The 17,909-nt window shown below is 39.5% G+C and overlaps 1 protein-coding gene and 1 long non-coding RNA gene across 7 annotated transcripts in view; one reads left to right on the top strand and one right to left on the bottom strand.

Moving 5' to 3' along the window:
• Window positions 1–17,909, top strand: part of RABGAP1L (RAB GTPase activating protein 1 like) — a 569,757-nt gene that overhangs the window by 422,209 nt on the left and 129,639 nt on the right. For 4 of the 6 annotated variants that reach the window (XM_031688779.2, XM_072946070.1, XM_031688780.2 and 1 more), the window contains exon 19: window positions 15,560–15,688. In XM_031688779.2, coding sequence (XP_031544639.1) covers window positions 15,560–15,688 — 129 coding nt within the window. Of the gene's footprint in view, window positions 1–5,907; window positions 6,623–15,559; window positions 15,689–17,909 lie in introns of those variants that run through there. The other 2 variants (XM_031688782.2, XM_006199603.4) reach the window with 2 other exon arrangements.
• Window positions 14,887–15,899, bottom strand: LOC140688033 (uncharacterized). Its single transcript, XR_012062699.1, has 2 exons — window positions 15,864–15,899; window positions 14,887–15,622 (listed from the first exon to the last, which is right to left on the bottom strand). It is a non-coding gene; the product is annotated as an uncharacterized lncRNA (long non-coding RNA).

The raw sequence follows: 17,909 nt of genomic DNA, 5'->3' as shown, positions 1-17,909 counted from the left end.
AAACAGGCTGTGCTAATATTTATTTATGCCTTCTGCTTAAACTTGAAAATAAATACGAGCCTTATACAGACTGCCCAGGGACGAGGATGCATGAACTGAGACAGCACTCCATTATCAAGCCTGCATCACTCACGTGGCTTCAGAAAAGCCGCTGTTATGTGGGCACCGTGGCTGAGCTGTCAAGGATGTAGCCTCTCTGACTGATTGAAGAAGAGTCTGCTTCTCAGTTAAAACTTGAGAAGGCAGATGTGCTCTGTCATCACAAGTGTGTGTTTAGAAGTGACTATTCTCAAGGCAGGCTTTGGAAGCCCCGTCTCAACTCAAATCTAAGAATCTAGATTCTTCCATGCCAGATGGCAAGCACAGGCTCTGGACCAATTCTGTGTGGAAGAAAATGGGGGAGCACAGTCTTGCTAATGAGATAGTTTTTTAAAAATGGGCTGCATTAATTCAAAGGTAGCAAGTTACAGAGCAGGAAATGCAAGGTTCTCTGCTGTGCAGCGAGGCTCTGGGATCTTAGCTTCCTGGCTCTGCTTCAAACAAGTTTTATGATCGTAAGCAGGTCACTTATCTGCCACCTCAGTCTTTTCATCAATAGGATGAACATGTCAGACCTGGACGTCTTCTAGGGTCTAACAACATTGCATTATTTTATGATTCTGTTACCATATCCAGAGTATCTAGTATATCAATGTGGGTACCACTTTCTTGAGAGATACTGTCCAAAAACATCTCCTTGGGGCAGGAGGTAGGATTGTGAGCATTCTACAAGGGTCCAGAAACCAGCTCATAGGAGGCCCAGTCAGCGGTAGGGATGGTTAGCTTGATGAAAAGAAGATTAGCTGTGTTCAGATATTTTGACTAACATCGCATTAAAAAAGTAGACTTATTCTGTGTTGTTACAAAATACATGACTCAGTTCATTAACTGGAAGTTTCAGATTTCTGGCTTCCCATAGGTAGCCCTTTCTAAACAAATATAAATGTCCAGTAATAAAAATAGGCATCCTTGTGAGCTAATTGTCAATGAAGAAAAGGGAGCAGAGGCAAAGAGACCAACTCTCAAAGAGACTGTAGAGAAGTTCTTGCATTAATAAAGGCATTACTCTTGAATCTGGTCACAAGGATAGGTGATAAGGTAAGAACGATGCTACCGTGACTATTCAGAATGTCATTAAATTGCTTTTGGTGGGGGAAAGTTCTTTCTTCTATTAGAAAAGAAAAAGAAAATGAAAAACTCCTTTAAGATAGTTATGCCTGAAGTATCACAAGAGATCAGAACATTCTTTAAACAAACAAACAAAAAACCTGGGTAAATCTGTAATATTTTGCGGGAATCTTTTTTTTCCCCTCTGAGATCTAACAGACTTCTTACTGGAACCACCCACCGCAATGTCACTTAACTATGTATTTTCTCATTTTGCACTCTGTTTCCTCGGTGTATGAGTTCCACCTGCAAAGTAATGAGACTTACTTCCCTGTGATGTAACCTGTGTGCTCAGTCTCACTACATTTCATTTTAGCCTTTTCTTCAAGTAGCTTGAATAATCCCTAAAGTTAGAAGCAGCCTCTGACACACCTTTCCACCTTGAGGAGTGTGACTTCCTAGAAGGAACGAAGGAGATTGCTAGTTACCTGATATCCACCCTGTGTGGGGACTATGAGATATTCCTTTATATACATTAATTTATTAAATTTTCAGGACAACGTGGCTAGGCAGATGATACTGCCATTTTACTGAGGCCCAGACAGTGATAAGTGACCTACCCATGCCATTCAGCTTGTAAACGTGACTAAAAGATGATGTAATAAGCAACGCTCTGCTTTGCCCTGAGGGACGTGTTTAATTCCCATTACTCCTGCATTTGGTTCCAGGCCAGTCCCAGTAGTATAAGCCCACTTCTGTCTGTATCCATCGCGGACAGCAAAGCCTTGACTAGGTGGTAACAATGTGTTCCTCCTTTTACAGTGTCCACATCCTGCTTTGTCTTTGTGTTTGAATGCCTGCCTGATTTTAAGCTCCTTCAGGTTGGAAAGTGTTTACCTCTTTCGCCTTTGTAACCCCTGAAGTAACTACCCTGCATGTTTCTTTGCACTCAGTGTTCTTAATTGCAGTGCTATAAATGAAGTCAAGTATGCTTTTCATTTTCTGATGGAGATCTGTTTATATCCTGCGCATGTCCAAAATCATGACTGAGTGGAGTGGCTGAGGAAGAGCACTTGAGCACAAGGCTCTCATTAGGGCTGCACCGCCGTCCACCTGCTTCCAGCTCTCCAGAGTTGCTGTTCTGTAGGCTTTGAGACCATGTCCTGGCCCTCTTTACTTTCCTCTTACTCTGCCTCACTGGCTGATGCATTCAAATGTCCCCTATTATTGTCAGTTTGCTGTTGAACTTCCTTTATAGAATTTTTTAAAAATCTCCTTTATGATAGTGTCAGGAAATTTGAGAAATCATGTATTATTAACCGGTTAATTCAGAAGAGCTTCTTTTCTATCATTAGTTTCATTTTTGGACTACTTTATAGCTCAAATATTTATATCTCAAAAGTACACTGATCAGATTGAGCAATAAATAAATTACATGGGGAGCTGGGGAGACATAAGGGGAGATGCTCCCTGAGATGAGTCAGTCTTCTAGGACTTGACAAATCCTTAGGATACATTCTTTCATTTTTATCAAGTGATATTCTAGAAGGATTATTTTACCTGATATTGATCAACAGCGTATTCTCAAGGGACAACCTGCAAACAGGACCAGGGTTAAAAATTAATGGAAATTTAAAAAGCAAGGATGCTGCTCGTGTTCTTCTTCTTTGGAGAGGGGCTGTGTATATAGGGCGCTTTTATTCCCTATAAAGTGATTCAGGCTAAGGTGGGCTGGGCTTGGACTGATGTCCCCCTGTGTATGGAACTGAGTAAGCAAGGCTCTGAGAAGAAGTCTGATTTACCTTGCCCTGGAAGGGGGATGGGAGCATAAGGATGGACATTACAGCCTGGGGTGTACTCAGCCCTGGGGCACAGGGAGGTGAAGCAGCTCTCAGTGCAGTCGTTGCTGGGCAGGGGACACCTGCCAGCTTGGAGGGTCTCCTGTCATCTTCCCGCTGACCGTTTGATATCACCAGCCTTCGCTCTTTTCGCCAACCCTGCATGTTGTGGATCCATGGGAATATAATTGTGGTTGCTCAGGGCTGTGGCTCCCTCCTCATTTTCATCCTCACCCTCTAATGAGTGAAGCCCTAGGGTGCAGTTCCAGTCTTGGATGTCAGCAGCTCCTCCTTCTCCCTCCCCTCCACTGGTGCCAGCTCTGCCCCTTCTGGTTCAGGATCTCGGTTCAGGGGCTGGTAGGAATAATCACCTGGACCTGCCCCCATTTCCCCCTGTTCTTCCTCAGACTCCCTACTGCTTTCATCCCCAGTGCCTTCTGTGGGGCCCTGGTGTAGCCCCAGTTCCTCATACCTGTTGGGGAGGGTGTGCTCTGGACCCCTGCCACCTCCCCCTAAAACCACTTCTGCCGTCCCAGCAGGGGCCACTCAGAGCCCAGGACTGAACCTGTGCCATTTACCTCCTCACAGAATATACATATTTGGGGAGCAGGATGATGGAGAGATGGGGAAAACTGAAATACATGACCACTTGTCTGTAGTGCCTTTTACATAGCATTTCATTACATGTGCCTAAATGTTTTAAGTGTAACTTGATTTGTGCATTAAAATATCATATTTTAGTTTTTACATTTAATGCTTAGTACATACAGTTTTAACTTCTTTTGTGAGCATCAGAGCCAAATCGTATAGTTCCAACGTCTTCTGATTAAATTTTATTTCTTTTCACCAGAATCCTTTTGGGCAATAAATTTTTTGTTTCTGGTTTATATAAATTAAAAAAGAATACTTCTGCCAGTGTTCTTGGAAACCAAGTCAGTTGGATGGAAATATCTCCCCTATCCTTTAAAAGATCAAACATAAAAAAAAATCCTGTTAGCAGAGGAGTCACTTAATTCTTCCTTCTTTTGCAAGTCAAAGTATCCCCTTGTTCTTAAATATGAAAATTCTTTTCAAACAAAGAAAATCTCATGCAGAACTTTCCACACAAACAAACAAACAAATTCTCATGCAGAACTCTGCTATGTAAACAAAAAAATGGCACTGTTCCTTGTGTGTGGTGTTAGTGGGATGGGGTTGGGTATGAGAGGCCCAGAACCTCTTCCCACTGCTGGCTGAACTAACTCCCACCCTTGGTAGCCCATCAGACATTTCCTCTAAACCCTTAGAGATCTGAAATACACACACACACACACACACACACACACACATATACACACATATATATACATACACATATATGTCATATTCTAATGGCTTTGATTGTTTTACATTAAAATCTTTACTTTGTATAGTTTTTTGAGAAAGCATTTTTGGAAAAAATAGAAGGCTTGACAGCAACGTATAAATGTCTTATTTAAGATATTTGTTAATAATACTTTAAATTTTTAACCAAAAAAAAAAGTGTTTTATTTTCCTGAGATTTGGAAGAAGAAACCAAACAATATTCTGTTAAGGAAGGCAATATTTTCCTTTATCCCCAGTGCTGTGACTGATCTATTTCTGTAAGCAGGATCACAGAGTTATGCTGATAAATATGTGTCCACATTGTTACTTGCAGGAATCTGTAACTCTTCTTTGTCAAAGTAAGAAACTAAGACACAGAGGAACTTGCTCTGGCTCTCTCAGCTCCATGACTCTTTGTACCCGGCTACAGCTTGCATGGAGAAACTGGTCTGGTATTCACGAGACCAGCTACAGAACTCTAGCACCAGGATTCTGAATACATATTAGTTAATTGTTAGGATAGAGTTAAGAAACTCCCCTTAAATGTGATCTTGTCCTTTTGCCCCCATTTGGGCAAATAAGTGAAGAATCAATGATTATTCACAGCAAGGAAATTAATTTAAAACTTTAAATTATGGATTGTAAAATTTTAAACTGTGGAGGACTCTCAGTTATATTATTACAAGGGAAGGATTAATTTGATCAGAGAGTTATCAAAACTGGAATTTGACACAACATTGTAAAACAAATATAACTCAATCAAAAAATTTTTTTTTAAAAACCCATGTTTTGAACTATTAGCCAGTGTTTATCAAGGTCTTTGGCTTAGGAAAATTATTTGTGTTTTGAGAATCCCAACTTGAATAGTTCCTTAAATGTATACTCTTATCATTATGTTGCAGGGTTTTATGCTTTGTCATATTGTGTGTTTATAAAAATCTGCCTTTTCACTATGTTGTACACCTGAAACTTACATAATATTGTGATCAACTATATCCCAATAAAAATTAAAAATAAATAAAAATAAATTTTTAAAAATCTTCCTTTTAATTGCAGCTAGCCTTCCCAGAAGGCTGGGGTACTTCCGCACATTCTGACATTGCAAAAAGTCATTATTGCATAAACACTTCAACTTGAGGATGTGTCATTTCTCAGTCCTTGCTCTTCTGTCCATCCTCTATCTAATTTCCCCTCTAAGCCTCTCTTCTGTAGCGATTTCAAGAATCTACTGAGGACTGGAGCATCCCACTTTGAATAGGCAGTATTAAAACAGACTTGTATCTGTTACCGTTATTAGAAAGCAGGACTGAATAAAGGTCAGCCTTTCAGCCGGCAGGCTGTCTGATTTTTCTGTGAGCATCACGTTAGGAGAAGCTAGTTCATCTGTCTGTGGGTTTAGGATTCAACAGCATAAGCTGTCAGCCTAACACTGATTGAAGGTGGACTGGGAGGGGAAGCGCATCTGTCCAACGGCAGACTCGCCATTGGCTTCCTATTACAGCATTCTCCCCCGAGACACACACTGCATGCTCATTCACCTACCTCCTTCTCTTCCCTCCCCTTCCTTCCCTACCCCTTCATTACTGATTCACAGCGAGAGGCAGCAGCAGCAGCAGCAGCGCTGCTTGTCACGAATCAGGGATTGCAATGAGCTCATCCTTTTCTCCTTGCAGCTTCACAACTGCCCTGGCTTCGTGGCCACTGCTGCTGCTGTCTGCTCACACACACGCACGCGCGCGCACCCACACACACGCACAGCACACACACTCGCTCGCTCTCACACACATGCTAGACCTTTCTAAGCAGCTTGTCCATTTTTACACACGTATGTGAACTCTCCTGCATCACTCTTGGCCGTTCTCTTGCGTTCGATTGCTTTTGCCGTTTTTTTTTTTTTAATTTAGATCAGCATTTGATTTCATTTCCAGTCTACTTTGGGGTGCTTGCACAGTGGCTGATTTAGCCAAAATGTTTTTCTCGTGGAGACGTTAGCAGACAAATTCCCACCACAGACTGGCTTGTGCGTGCTCCTGGGGAGACCGAAGCCTGGCTCCCCTCCCACCGCAGTTCTCAAAATTGTGGCTAAGAGATCCAGCTCTCTCATTCTGGATACCTACTTACTGCTCATGGAAGAAGGGGTGCCCTGCCCAGCCCCAGCTGCTAAGCTCACACCTCCTGTCAAAAAGTCCCAGGACATGCACGACGAGAGGACCAAGCTGGTGAATGAGTATGCGTGTCGGGTGCTGGAACTTCTGGGGATGGGGCATCGTCTGTTTGTGCCTCGGCTTCTGGCGGTGAGACTGTTTTTCATTGAACTTCATTTGTAGAGAATCTGCCACCCTCTGTGAGAATTGCTTGTTTCCCTGGACGAGGCTTGCGGTCTCCTGTTTGCTTCCCCTTCTCCCCACTTCACTGAGAAGGAGGTGCTGCGCGGCCACTGCCCTGGGGCTCTGTCCGAGCCTGGTCCACGCCACTCCTTAATTGGCTAGCGGAGATAAGGCTTTCCTCTCCGAGCCCAGGACCACATTAGTGGCATTATCTTTGTGGCAGGGAAAAAAAAAAAAGAGCTTTTCTGGCTGGCTAAGCTCAGCCATGAAGCAGAATACCCAAGTGCTTGATGGAGGCATTCTGTTATTTATGTCTCCAAAGGGTTAAATTTTACCACAGACATTATGGTGACTTATCTAGACTGTGTGGTTTGCTTTCTAACCTCTCCATTTGATTGCCAATTCGATTGTTTTTTTGTTTTTTGGGGGGTTTTTTTGATAGGCAATTTTACCCCCTAAAAGTCCTTGGTTAGGAAATTACAGATTTCTCTCCTGGAATGTTCGAACTGTGTATCTCTGAAGCGGCTTAAAGCTGGTAGGTCTGTGCTGCAAGTCCGGGAAGTCTGGCTTGCTTGGTTTTGATTTCCTAAACAAGAGAAAAATCACCCTTCCTCACTTCCTACCAAGGGTTAAAATTAAATACCCACAATCACTGGTGTGGGGGTTTCTCTTTAGTGGCTTGAGAACTACACCTGGCAACTGTTCTATAATATAATTGTGCTGCAGTAGTCCTATACCGTTATGTGGTGACTGGACAAGAATAACTTAGCTTTGTCTGTGGTATACAATGGAATTTAATACCATTCTAGACTGTTCCCTCATCTGACTCTCTCATATTTGAGTCTTTTCAGAAGTACAATATTGACTGGACTGAATTGTTCATCTCTGTTTATACTTATCCTTACAATTATTAATTCAGGCTTCACGTACGTATTTGCATGTAAATATAGTCTCTCCAGTATAATCATAACAGATATATTAAGTAGCCATGCGCATAAAGGATTTCTCACCCTGAGGAAAGTCTGTTTATCATTGCAAGGTGAAGTTAGATGCAATGACCAGCATACAGTTATAGGGAGGGGGCTGGTATTTTTGAGAAATGTAATTGTCAAGAAAGAAGAGCTTAATACTTAGGTTTTAATGCCTAGGTGAGGTCATTAATGCTCACTTGAATTTTGTTGCCCTGTATCACATTCTTTTTTCTTAATAAAGGAGAAAACTGAAGATTCATGATTCTATTAGAAAGGAATTTTTTTTAACAGTGAAATAAAAAGCATTTTATTTCAGGAGCTCTAACACCACGAAATGATAAATATATTTCAACAAATTCTATACATCTCTTTGAGGAATCAGTTTTTGTCTAATATATCTCCATATTCTTAAAGACTACTTAACTTTGTATCTCAAGGGGCTTCCATTGGTAACTTTACAGTGATCCAATGCTGCCTTCCCTTGGCATTTACATTTTCAGCATCTTGAAGAAAAACATAAAATTGTTAACTAAGAATCTCTCTCATACTTAAATCTGCATCAGGGCTGACTTTAAACTGCCTCTAGTGTAAAGCAAGTTGCAATAATGAAATTCATAGGGAGGTGGGTTCACAAGCTTCAGATACCTGTGTGCTACAACCATACAGTCAGTTTGGTTGCCCAGTTAGTTATCTGAGGTGGTCCATCCCTCAGGTTGTTTTGGTCTCGAACATTACAGATACTAAGGCCACTTGCCTTATATATGAAAAGTATATACTAGGTTGCCTGTGGGGCCATTGGGAAATCTGACTTTGTTACACAGTATTGTACTTAAAAGATTACCGATAGAACTAGGGTACTCTACATTTTGGGAAATCACATGCCCTTTAATTAGCAATATGACTGTGAATTGGGATCAGCTATCCAATGAGTTATTGCTCAAAGTTTAGCCTGTGTTCCAGGGGGAGGTGCAGTTGTTCAGCCTTGTGTTATTGGACTGGCTAATGATGTTGGATCGATGGCTAATCTGCACAGGATGGTCCTAAGAGAAATCCTGCCATATACAATGTTGCAGTCTTTCCATTACCAGTCAAGAGAGCAAGCACTGAAGTTTAGCGTTTTAGTCATGTTTTGAATGTGAATGTGTGTAGGTTAAACACATACAGATCCCTAATTTTACTTTTATGATCCCAGTATTTTTTTTTTCTCTTTCTTTCTTTCATATAAGACAAGGTCATTTTCTTAATGAACTGGTCAAAATAAATGAAAATTTACCAAGACAGTGTTTTTAGATCTGGGCTCTGAGCCTTATTTATCATTCCCTGATTCACAGAAGGACCATCAAACTACGAGAACATCAAGCACATTTGGAATTTTTGTGTATTTTCCTTCAAAGGTACACCTAGTAAAGAATAGTTTACCGTTGATGAATCAAATGCAAGCACTCCATTTTAGACGTCACCACAGGCATAAATCCTATGTGCAGACTTGCCAAACACACGTTTCTTTGGTGAAATTAAAATACCAAAGCAAGAGACACAGGTATCCTAGATACCAGCTAAGTAATGTTTTCCTCTTCTAAAGCCTGTGCTTCCAGACAGTTCCCAGACCTCCAAACACATTTCTCAACGGAATGGAAATCCTGTAAGACACCATAACTAAAGGAAGAAAAAGCCATTTGTGGTGAATATAGTGAAGATGAGAAAGAGAACCATGCCTGGGTTTGGTTTTGTCTTGTTTTGTTTTTCAAATAATCCCCTAAAATAATCACACTTAGATTTTGCTGCTTATCAGAGCCCTTAAAGAAAGATTTGTCATCCAAGAACAACGAGACGTTTGGAATAGCAGCATCTGGAGCTAACACTCACACGTTAGAGCTGTTCATTCCCACCCACCCTGCCTTCTCTTTTTTAATCGCTTTAAAATGTGATACTGTGGCACTGAATTTTTCAGTGGGAAAAACACACTCAGAATGGTATTAGCAATGGCATGTAGCCAAAGTTCATGTTCTGTAAGTATGTGAAATTTGGAGAACGAGGAAAAACTTTTAGTTATTGTTCAAGTTCTCTCCCTTTTCCCCCTAGATTTGTTTTCTCTTTTTGCTATTATATGACATGGGAAATTGTCAGATCATTATATATTAACATCATATGGGGGGCAGGGTATAGCTCAAGTGGTAGAGCGCATGCTTAGCATGCATGAGGTCCCAGGTTCAATCCTCAGTGCCTCCTTTAAACATAAACAAACTTAATTACCTCCTCTCCCCACCAAAATAAAATAATTAAATTATACAATAATAGATAAATATTTCAAAAATTCATATATAAACATCCTATTAGATCATTATATATTAACAACATCTAACAGTGTTGGCTGTCGTTTCAGTATTCGTGTTCTGGGCTCTGTGCGTGGTGAATCCAAGGGATTCTCAGGACAAGGAGGATTGACATGTGTCTATAGTCAGATGCTCCAGCTGTCCCTTTAGTAGCCATTTTAAGGTTTAATTTTTTTTTTTTTTGGTTCTTTAGATTTTTTATTGATTCATAATCATTTTACAGTGTTGTGTCAAATTCCAGTGTTCAGCACTTAAGGTTTAATTTTGATCAAATTTCTTATGCTGTCAAATTGCATCCTACTTTTGTTTTTATAATTTGTTGACTTTCTTAAAACACAAAGTTATATGGACAGACAAAGAAAGAGCAGGAAGCACATAATTTCATAATTATGTACTTACAAAATTTATCTTCTTAAGTTATACTTCTACATTTCCCATGCCCGCATGCCTCTTCATAAATAAGAACGAAAATGAAACAGAGAAAATTCTTTTCAAAAAAAGAACATTCATTTTAAAGAGGAGATGAAAAAGCAGAGGAGAAAGTTTGTCTCCCATTTTTACCTCTTGCTGAGTGCTGCGAGGATTACTCAAGAGATTGTAACTCTTAAAAGAAGTTAGACTCAAGTATAAAAGTTACCGTGTATACATCTGAGGCCCCCCAAAATATGAAGATAAATTTTTATATCAAAATCAGCCTTAAATCTTCTTTCTAATTTGCATTTTTAAAATTTTAACTTTTTAATAGTAGATATGCTTGAAGCAGACCTTTATGAATTCATGGAACAAGTATATGTTGATGTCTGTTGTGGGCCTGGCAATGAGCTTAGTTCATTTTACTGGGGCAAGTGGGAAGGATTCTTAAATTAACATCCTCTTACCTTTGCCTCTAGATATTTATTTCTACCTACTTGAAAAGAAATAGAAATAAGACTTGATTAAATGTTTTTATAATTATCCAGGTAATCTTTTTATATAGTTCTGTTCATAGAAATGAAGAAAGAGGTAATGTTACCTTTGGAGATGTAATTGGTAAACATGGTTCATGTCATCATGTAAAAGGATTGGACAGAAAGTTTGGAGAGCAAAAGATGAGTGTTAGTAGAGCCCTGCTTTTCGAAAGTTACCGTTTATTAGTTCTTATTCAAGAGCTGGTAGAGTTCTTTCCTTTATTGTACAAGCATGTCTTTGCTTATTCAAGTTCCCTAATTCTTGTTTATATTACCTTCTGGCTAACACTACTTAACAAATAATGTTGGGAAAGTAATTGCATTTTAATTATTTTACTATTCCTTCACTATGGTTCTGAAAACAATATAGAAAACTCTGAGGATTTCCCAGTTGAAGAACAGTCTTTCCAGTTTAAATCAGTTCTTCTAGCCTGATGGGGTTCTCTGCAGTGAGTACAGATGGACAATGTCTAGAAGCCAGCACACCCTCTTTTGGGTACTTAGTTTGCTTCTTGAAATGTTAGTCTTTCTTTTAGGGGTATAGATAGTTTTTTCACCTTTTTCTTTTTTTCTTAATGGAGATACTGGGGATTGAACCCAGGACCTCATGCACCACTCTACCACTGGTTTATAACCCCCCACCCCAAGGGGTATATATTTTTAAAGCTTGGGTCTTATCACAAGATCATGTGTCAAACTTCTCTTCATTGTTGGAGGAGAGGGTTAGCATGTCATTGTAAACTTAATTGTAACCATCAGTTAAGTTAATATATCCATAATCAGCTCACTGAAAATTGGTATGTGTGGTTGAAGCCATGTTTTAGTTTCATAGAAAGCACCCCTACTTGTAGTTTAGACTGATATTATTATATCAACGCTTGACGTTTGTGAAATACATATATTTAACAAAATAATAGGTACAAAATGATTCAAATTTTGTTAAATACATATGAAATGTATGTATAGAGAAAGAAAAAAGGAATATAAGCAATGTAACCAAATGTTAACTATGTTTATCTCTGGATGGTGAGGCCTTTTAGGCTTTAAAAAATATAGTTCCCACTTTTTCGGCACTGAACATGTTATCAGCAAAAAATCTGTGACCCCACTATGTAGACATACACACGTATATGTATAAAAATTATGATTTAACAAAGTATTTATTAAAAAGCAAACAATTTTCTGATAAATTCTTTAGACATCCAGATCTTTGTAGAGCGAGAGCTATCTATTCCTCAATTATAGAAGGAAAAACCTTTCAGATTGTCAGAAAATGGAGAGTTGGCCCTCTAAACTTGTAATCTTCTTGTGGCATCCAAAGGCATTTGAGGTGATATTTAATGATTATGGAGGTCTCTTAAAGATAGAAAATTGGAGGAGAAAGCCCATCGGAATCAAAGTAGGACTGCAGGTTGTCTTCTGGAACACTGGCAAGCAAGGCTTTTATTAATGTGTTTTTTGCTTACTGGCCTTTTTCCCTCCATGGGGTTGTCTTCTGGCATTTTTTTTTTTTCATTCACAATGAAATTAACTTTGTTTCAGTCCATGAGAAGAATATGAGTTCTTACAACTTAGACTGCCTGATTTATGGAATTTAAAATGTCAGTGATAGCAGGATACTGTTTTTAGCTACTAACATACCAGTATCTGAGCATATTTGGGCAACACAGAGACAACTTCCCAAACTATCATCTCATATTTGTTTTGGGGTTCACAGAATGCACTCATGTGCCTTAACTTACTTCATTCTCAAATACTTGAGGTTGAAGATATTCCCATTTTTAAAGCAGGAGAGCAATGGAGAATTATGCAACACCGTGAGTTAGCCAGAGCTAGAATTAGAATGGATTTATTCCATCTTTGCAGCCTTGCTTGAATACATTTAAAGTACTTGACCAGGTACTTTCTAGAGGCTGAGATTAGGGGATTGAATAAAATGCATTTTCCACATTTACCTCAGGATTATCAGAGCTCCTCTCTTCTGGGGCTTGAGTTGGGCATCGCTGACAACAGTGGTGTCTTGGAAAGGACAGTCACAGGGTGCTCTGAGTTCTGGTTTCCAGAGTCTCGACCTGAGTTGGGCTTCAGCCCCATCCAGGTGGGGAGCTCCTTGCTGTACCTCCCCTGAGTCTAGAGCCTCTTCCAAACAGCATCTCTGCGTACGTGGCCACGCCTGCCTAGCCAGAGGGCAGAGGATATGTGATTTCTCATCTTTAATCCTTATGTTTCTGCTTCTGTATGAACTTAGAGGCTGGACTTGAAATTAGGCTTTGGGCACTATTAGAAAATAAGGTAACCATGCTGCTGCCTGCAGGCAAGAGACTGCTCCCCACCATTTGGGGACATCTGTTTCCAGGTGACTAGAGGTTAGTTGCACTGAAAATAGCAGAGGTGCTCTTAGGGGCTTTTGAATAATGAGGAAGCTGCTAGTCCTGTTTTCCTGCAAACTCTTGAGGTAGCCTGTCTTGAATTTTCCTAACAGTTACCAAAGAGATAATCATCTAAACCAGTGTTCTAGGTGGAAAAGGAATACTTGGGATGTGGTATGTCCGGTATAACTGGTAGGTGGATGCTTTCGCAGTAATTCAGCAGTTGATATTTCAGTTGGAGAGGCCCTCTTTGGGGCTGATGTTGTTTCCTGTAACTGCCTTTTCCAACTAAGTTAAGGTGAGTTGATAGCACTCTGTCACGCTGAACATTCTCTCCACCACTTGTCTAAGTACCTGTGAGGGAGGAAGTAAATCTGAGATGTACTGAGGCTTGTTTTTCCCTCTGGCACTGTTAACCTAGCTCTATTTTCTAATCACTGGTTTGTGGATCTAAAGTTGGGCCAACCTAGTCCTCTGTGAAAATGCCTGCTATGTGAATTAATACATTTTATTTTACTGTTTCTGTTTAGGAGGAGGAGAGAAAATTACATATGTATAGCAAAAGAGAAATGAAAGTAGAATTCATTCATTTATTCAGTAAAATTTAATTGAGTACCTCCTATATTCTAGGCATTAGTGTTATCACTGTGGATACAGCAAAGAGCAAGGCAGCCAGGGCCCCTTTCCTTAGGAGGAAAACAGATGTGAAACTGGAAAATGACTTGGCGGAAGATGATTTGGTGGGCTGGGGGGAAAATATTTAAGTGCTCAGAAAAGGCCTAAGTCACATATTTATGCTAAAATCTAGATCACAAAAAGTTATTTTCATGAAGTTCTGGGAGAAGAGTATTCCAGGCAGAGTGAAGAGCAAGGGCAGTTAGGAGTGAACTTGAACCAGAAAGAAGGGCAGTGTGCTTGGAGCTTGAGACCAAGGAGGGAGATGTGATTCAGCATGAAGTTGGAGGGGAAGGCAGTGACCCCAGATCACAAAGGGTCTTGTGGGCAGGGGTAAAGATTTTGGATTTTGTTTTGAGCACAGTAGAAACAATTGGAGAGCTTTACACAGAAAAGCAATATGATCTGAAAAAGTATCATCTGGCTGCTATAAAGAGAGTCGATTGTGGGGAGCAAGAGCAGAAACAGGGAGACCAGTTAGGCAGGCAGTTGCTGCAGTGGCCCAGCTGAGAGATGCCAAAGGCTTGGACCAGGGCGCTGGTGATACAATGACTCATTAGAACTCCTGTGATGTCCTTATACTCTTTCAATGCAGTTTTTAATGTTAATGAGCTTTACATTCGAACTTAAATAAAGTAATATTTTGAATTAGTGTGGAGTTCTGTGATTTCTAGCCACCATGTTTTTTTTCCCCCTTCATTTTATTTATGCAGTTTTTGACAGCCAAGTGCTGACTTTTAAAGCATCTGATTTCTTTTTGGCCTACTTCTGTGTACCCAGTCTGCCTCAGTCTCTGATTTGTAGCTCAGTGTTTTCCAATGATTGCTTATAGTTGTTTATTAAACTATTTATTCCCTTTCTTTTTACAAACTCTTTACTGCAGAAAGTACAGCAAAATAAAAGGAAGGGGAAAAAAAAAAACACATGATCCCACTCTCCAGGGAAATGTTTTATTTCCTTTCAGTCTTTTTTCTGTCCACGCATGTATTTATTTCTAAGCGGTTGTTATTTCTTAAGTAAATTTTGCAAACAGTAGTTTTTATGAGAAGTTCAGTAGTTAAGTGGTTTGCTTCATTTACTTTTTCATTGCATTCTTTACGGTGCTGGAACAATTTCTTACTTTCTTCACTGGAGCGCTGCTGTCACTAGTTGAAAAGCCATCCTCTCATTCGGTGTTAATTATGTGACTCTGATGTGCTTTGGTTGCATTGTCTGTGTCTTCAGCCAGCTTTGTAAAGATATCTTTAAAATGCCCACCAAGCTAAAGTCACAGATTATTCCAGAGTTCACATTATTTTCCTTTTTTGGCGTTTTTCTTTTCTCGAAGCTATAACTTGGTTAGCTTTGCCAGGATCCATTATTCTAATCTTCAGGTAATATAAATTAAATATATTAGCCTGTTAATTAATTCTTTAATTGCTTCTAGGATTTATGGTGCCTTAGTTCAGCTTATAATAAAGAAGTTAGAAATCTCTTCCTAAAAATTTTTGAAACTCACCTAGATCTTGCCTATAAAAGTGCATTCAGGAAAATAGAAGTTCTTTTTTCAATGTGTTTGTTCTGAAAGCAGGCTAAAATACAATGATGATTCTTGGTGATTATTTTGTAGACCTCAAAGGAAGATCTTCTGCAGGCTGATTTTGAAGGTGCTTTGAAGTTCTTCAGAGTTCAGCTTCCAAAGAGATACAGGGCAGAGGAAAATGCAAGAAGGTTAATGGAGCAGGCTTGCAATATTAAGGTAAGGTCTATGAATTTATATACAATAAAGGCGGGACTTGAATGAGGAATAACATGACGAATTATGTAAAACCCTTTCTCTGTGTGTTGCTGGATTTTGACTGTGTGGTGTGGTCTATGAACTAGTCTCTCACAGACATTTTTGTCAAGCTGGTGTGTATACATGGTAGCTGTACCTTCTAGTAGGATTTAAAGTGAAATTTGGCAGGTTCAGAGTGTAACAAGAGGAAGACAAACATTTATCTTACAGGTGGGGCTCTAGAATGGGATGCTGTGATAGTGGTTTCCATGGCAGCAGACTTAGTGTTTAGCTTTTGCCATCTGGTTTAAGATTATTTAGGACAAAGCAAGAAAAGCCTGCTCAGGCAACACTTTCTTTTCTCTACGGGGCTTGGACAGCTCTGGGTGTTGATTTGCCCATCCCCTGACAGATGTCTGTGGATACGTTACTCCTTATCATGTACCTGATGAAAGTAAACAAGTTTTTGTAAATAATTTGAAATAGAAATCTCTACCCAGAGAATTGTGGTATCAAGGTGAGATAGCACAATTTTAAAAGATTTGGAACCAATTTACTGATACAAATTCTTGTACCTCTGGAATATCCCAGAGAATCTTCTTACCTAACCATGACGAAGATAGAAATTTGTTTTCTGAACAAACAGACAAAGTTCCCAGGTCCTATGGACCCTGTATTCTTGTAGAAAGAAAGAAACAATAAACAATTAACATAAAGAATATATTTAAAACCAACCATACTTCAATTATAAAGAGAATATATTTAATTTGTATTTAGACGGTGGTAAATAGCTATGAGAAAAGAAAAAGTAGGGCAAAATAAACAAGATTGGATTGTTGGGGAGAAGGAACACTACAGTTGTTGTTAGATAGAGTAGACCTTGCTGAGAGGTGAAGAAAGTGGGTTAGTCATGGAGAAGAGCATTTCAGCAGAGTCAACAGCTAGTTCAAAGGCCCTGAGGCTGGCTCATGCCTGGTGAGTTTGAGGAACAGCAAGAAGACCAATGTAGCTGAAATGAAGTGAATGAAAGTGAAGATAATAGGCGAGGAAGTTAGAGAGCTCACAAGGAGCCAGAAAATGTAGGCCATTATAATGATTTGGGCTCTGCTTTCAGTGAAGTGAGGAGCCCTTGCAGGGCTTTGAGTGGAAGAGTGATAAGATCTGTCTGAGACGTTGGAGGATCACAGTGTCTGCTGGGTTGAGAACAGACGATAGGAAGGTAAGGGTAGAAGTAGGGAGATCAGATGGCGGGGGTTGCAGTAATCTTGCTGAGAAATGATGACAGATTGAATCAGGGTGATAATAGTGGGGACAGAGATGGAATGGAGATGGAGGTGGTTGGAACCTGGGTATAATTCTGAAAGAGAACCAGAAGGATTTCATGATGTATTAAATAAACATGAGTGTGAGAGGAAGAGAGGAGTCAGAGTGATTCCACAGATTTGGGATCGAGCAATTAGAAGATGGACTTGCGACTGACTTATTAAACTCATTACTTAAAATGTATTTTGACACAACTTCATTTAAGCTCAATACCTACTGTAACCCTTTTTTGGTGTAACACATTTTTTGAATTTTTAAGTTATTTTAAACTAAATTCTGAATGTTAAAAAGTACAACACAATGCTGAAGGTAAATAACTTGAGGAGAAAAAAATTATATTGTCTTTCAAATGAACTCTGTATTCAAAGAGATCATTTTCTACAAGTATGAAGAAAGACAGGTTTCTGAAGTCTTCATCCTGAAATGCAAACTTTTAAAGCCTTTAGGACTGACTGTTTCATCTGGCTAGGCCAGATGACTAAGCATAAGGCACATTTGTCTGTAGACTTTGAAAATGCATTCCAGTGGTCATGATGCCTTTGATTGGATTTTGTGGGTGTAAGTTTGAAAGGTAGGCTTCAGCCAGCTGTCAGGAGGAAGTGCTGTAAACTGGGGCAAAGCCGTAGGAATCTGTTAAAATAAAACATTCATTTCTAAGAATAAAAGCGTAGAGAGTTGAGGTATAGGTAAATGCTTCCAAGGCAAATCTAGAATGATTGGAAAATCATTAGAATGAAAAACCCAGGAAAGTGATCCAAAAATACGAAATGTACAGGAAAAGATTTCTTTTCCAACATGATTTATGCAATTTCTCAGAGGATGGAGGTAACAGACAATTGTCAAGTCAGAAACATGAGATCTAAAAGACACAGAAACATAG

The sequence above is a fragment of the Vicugna pacos genome, chromosome 21, assembly GCF_048564905.1.
Source record: "Vicugna pacos chromosome 21, VicPac4, whole genome shotgun sequence".
In the NCBI taxonomy this organism is placed as follows: Eukaryota; Metazoa; Chordata; class Mammalia; order Artiodactyla; family Camelidae; genus Vicugna; species Vicugna pacos.
Note: the sequence above shows the minus strand (reverse complement) of the source record. Positions and strands in the feature narration are given on the sequence as shown.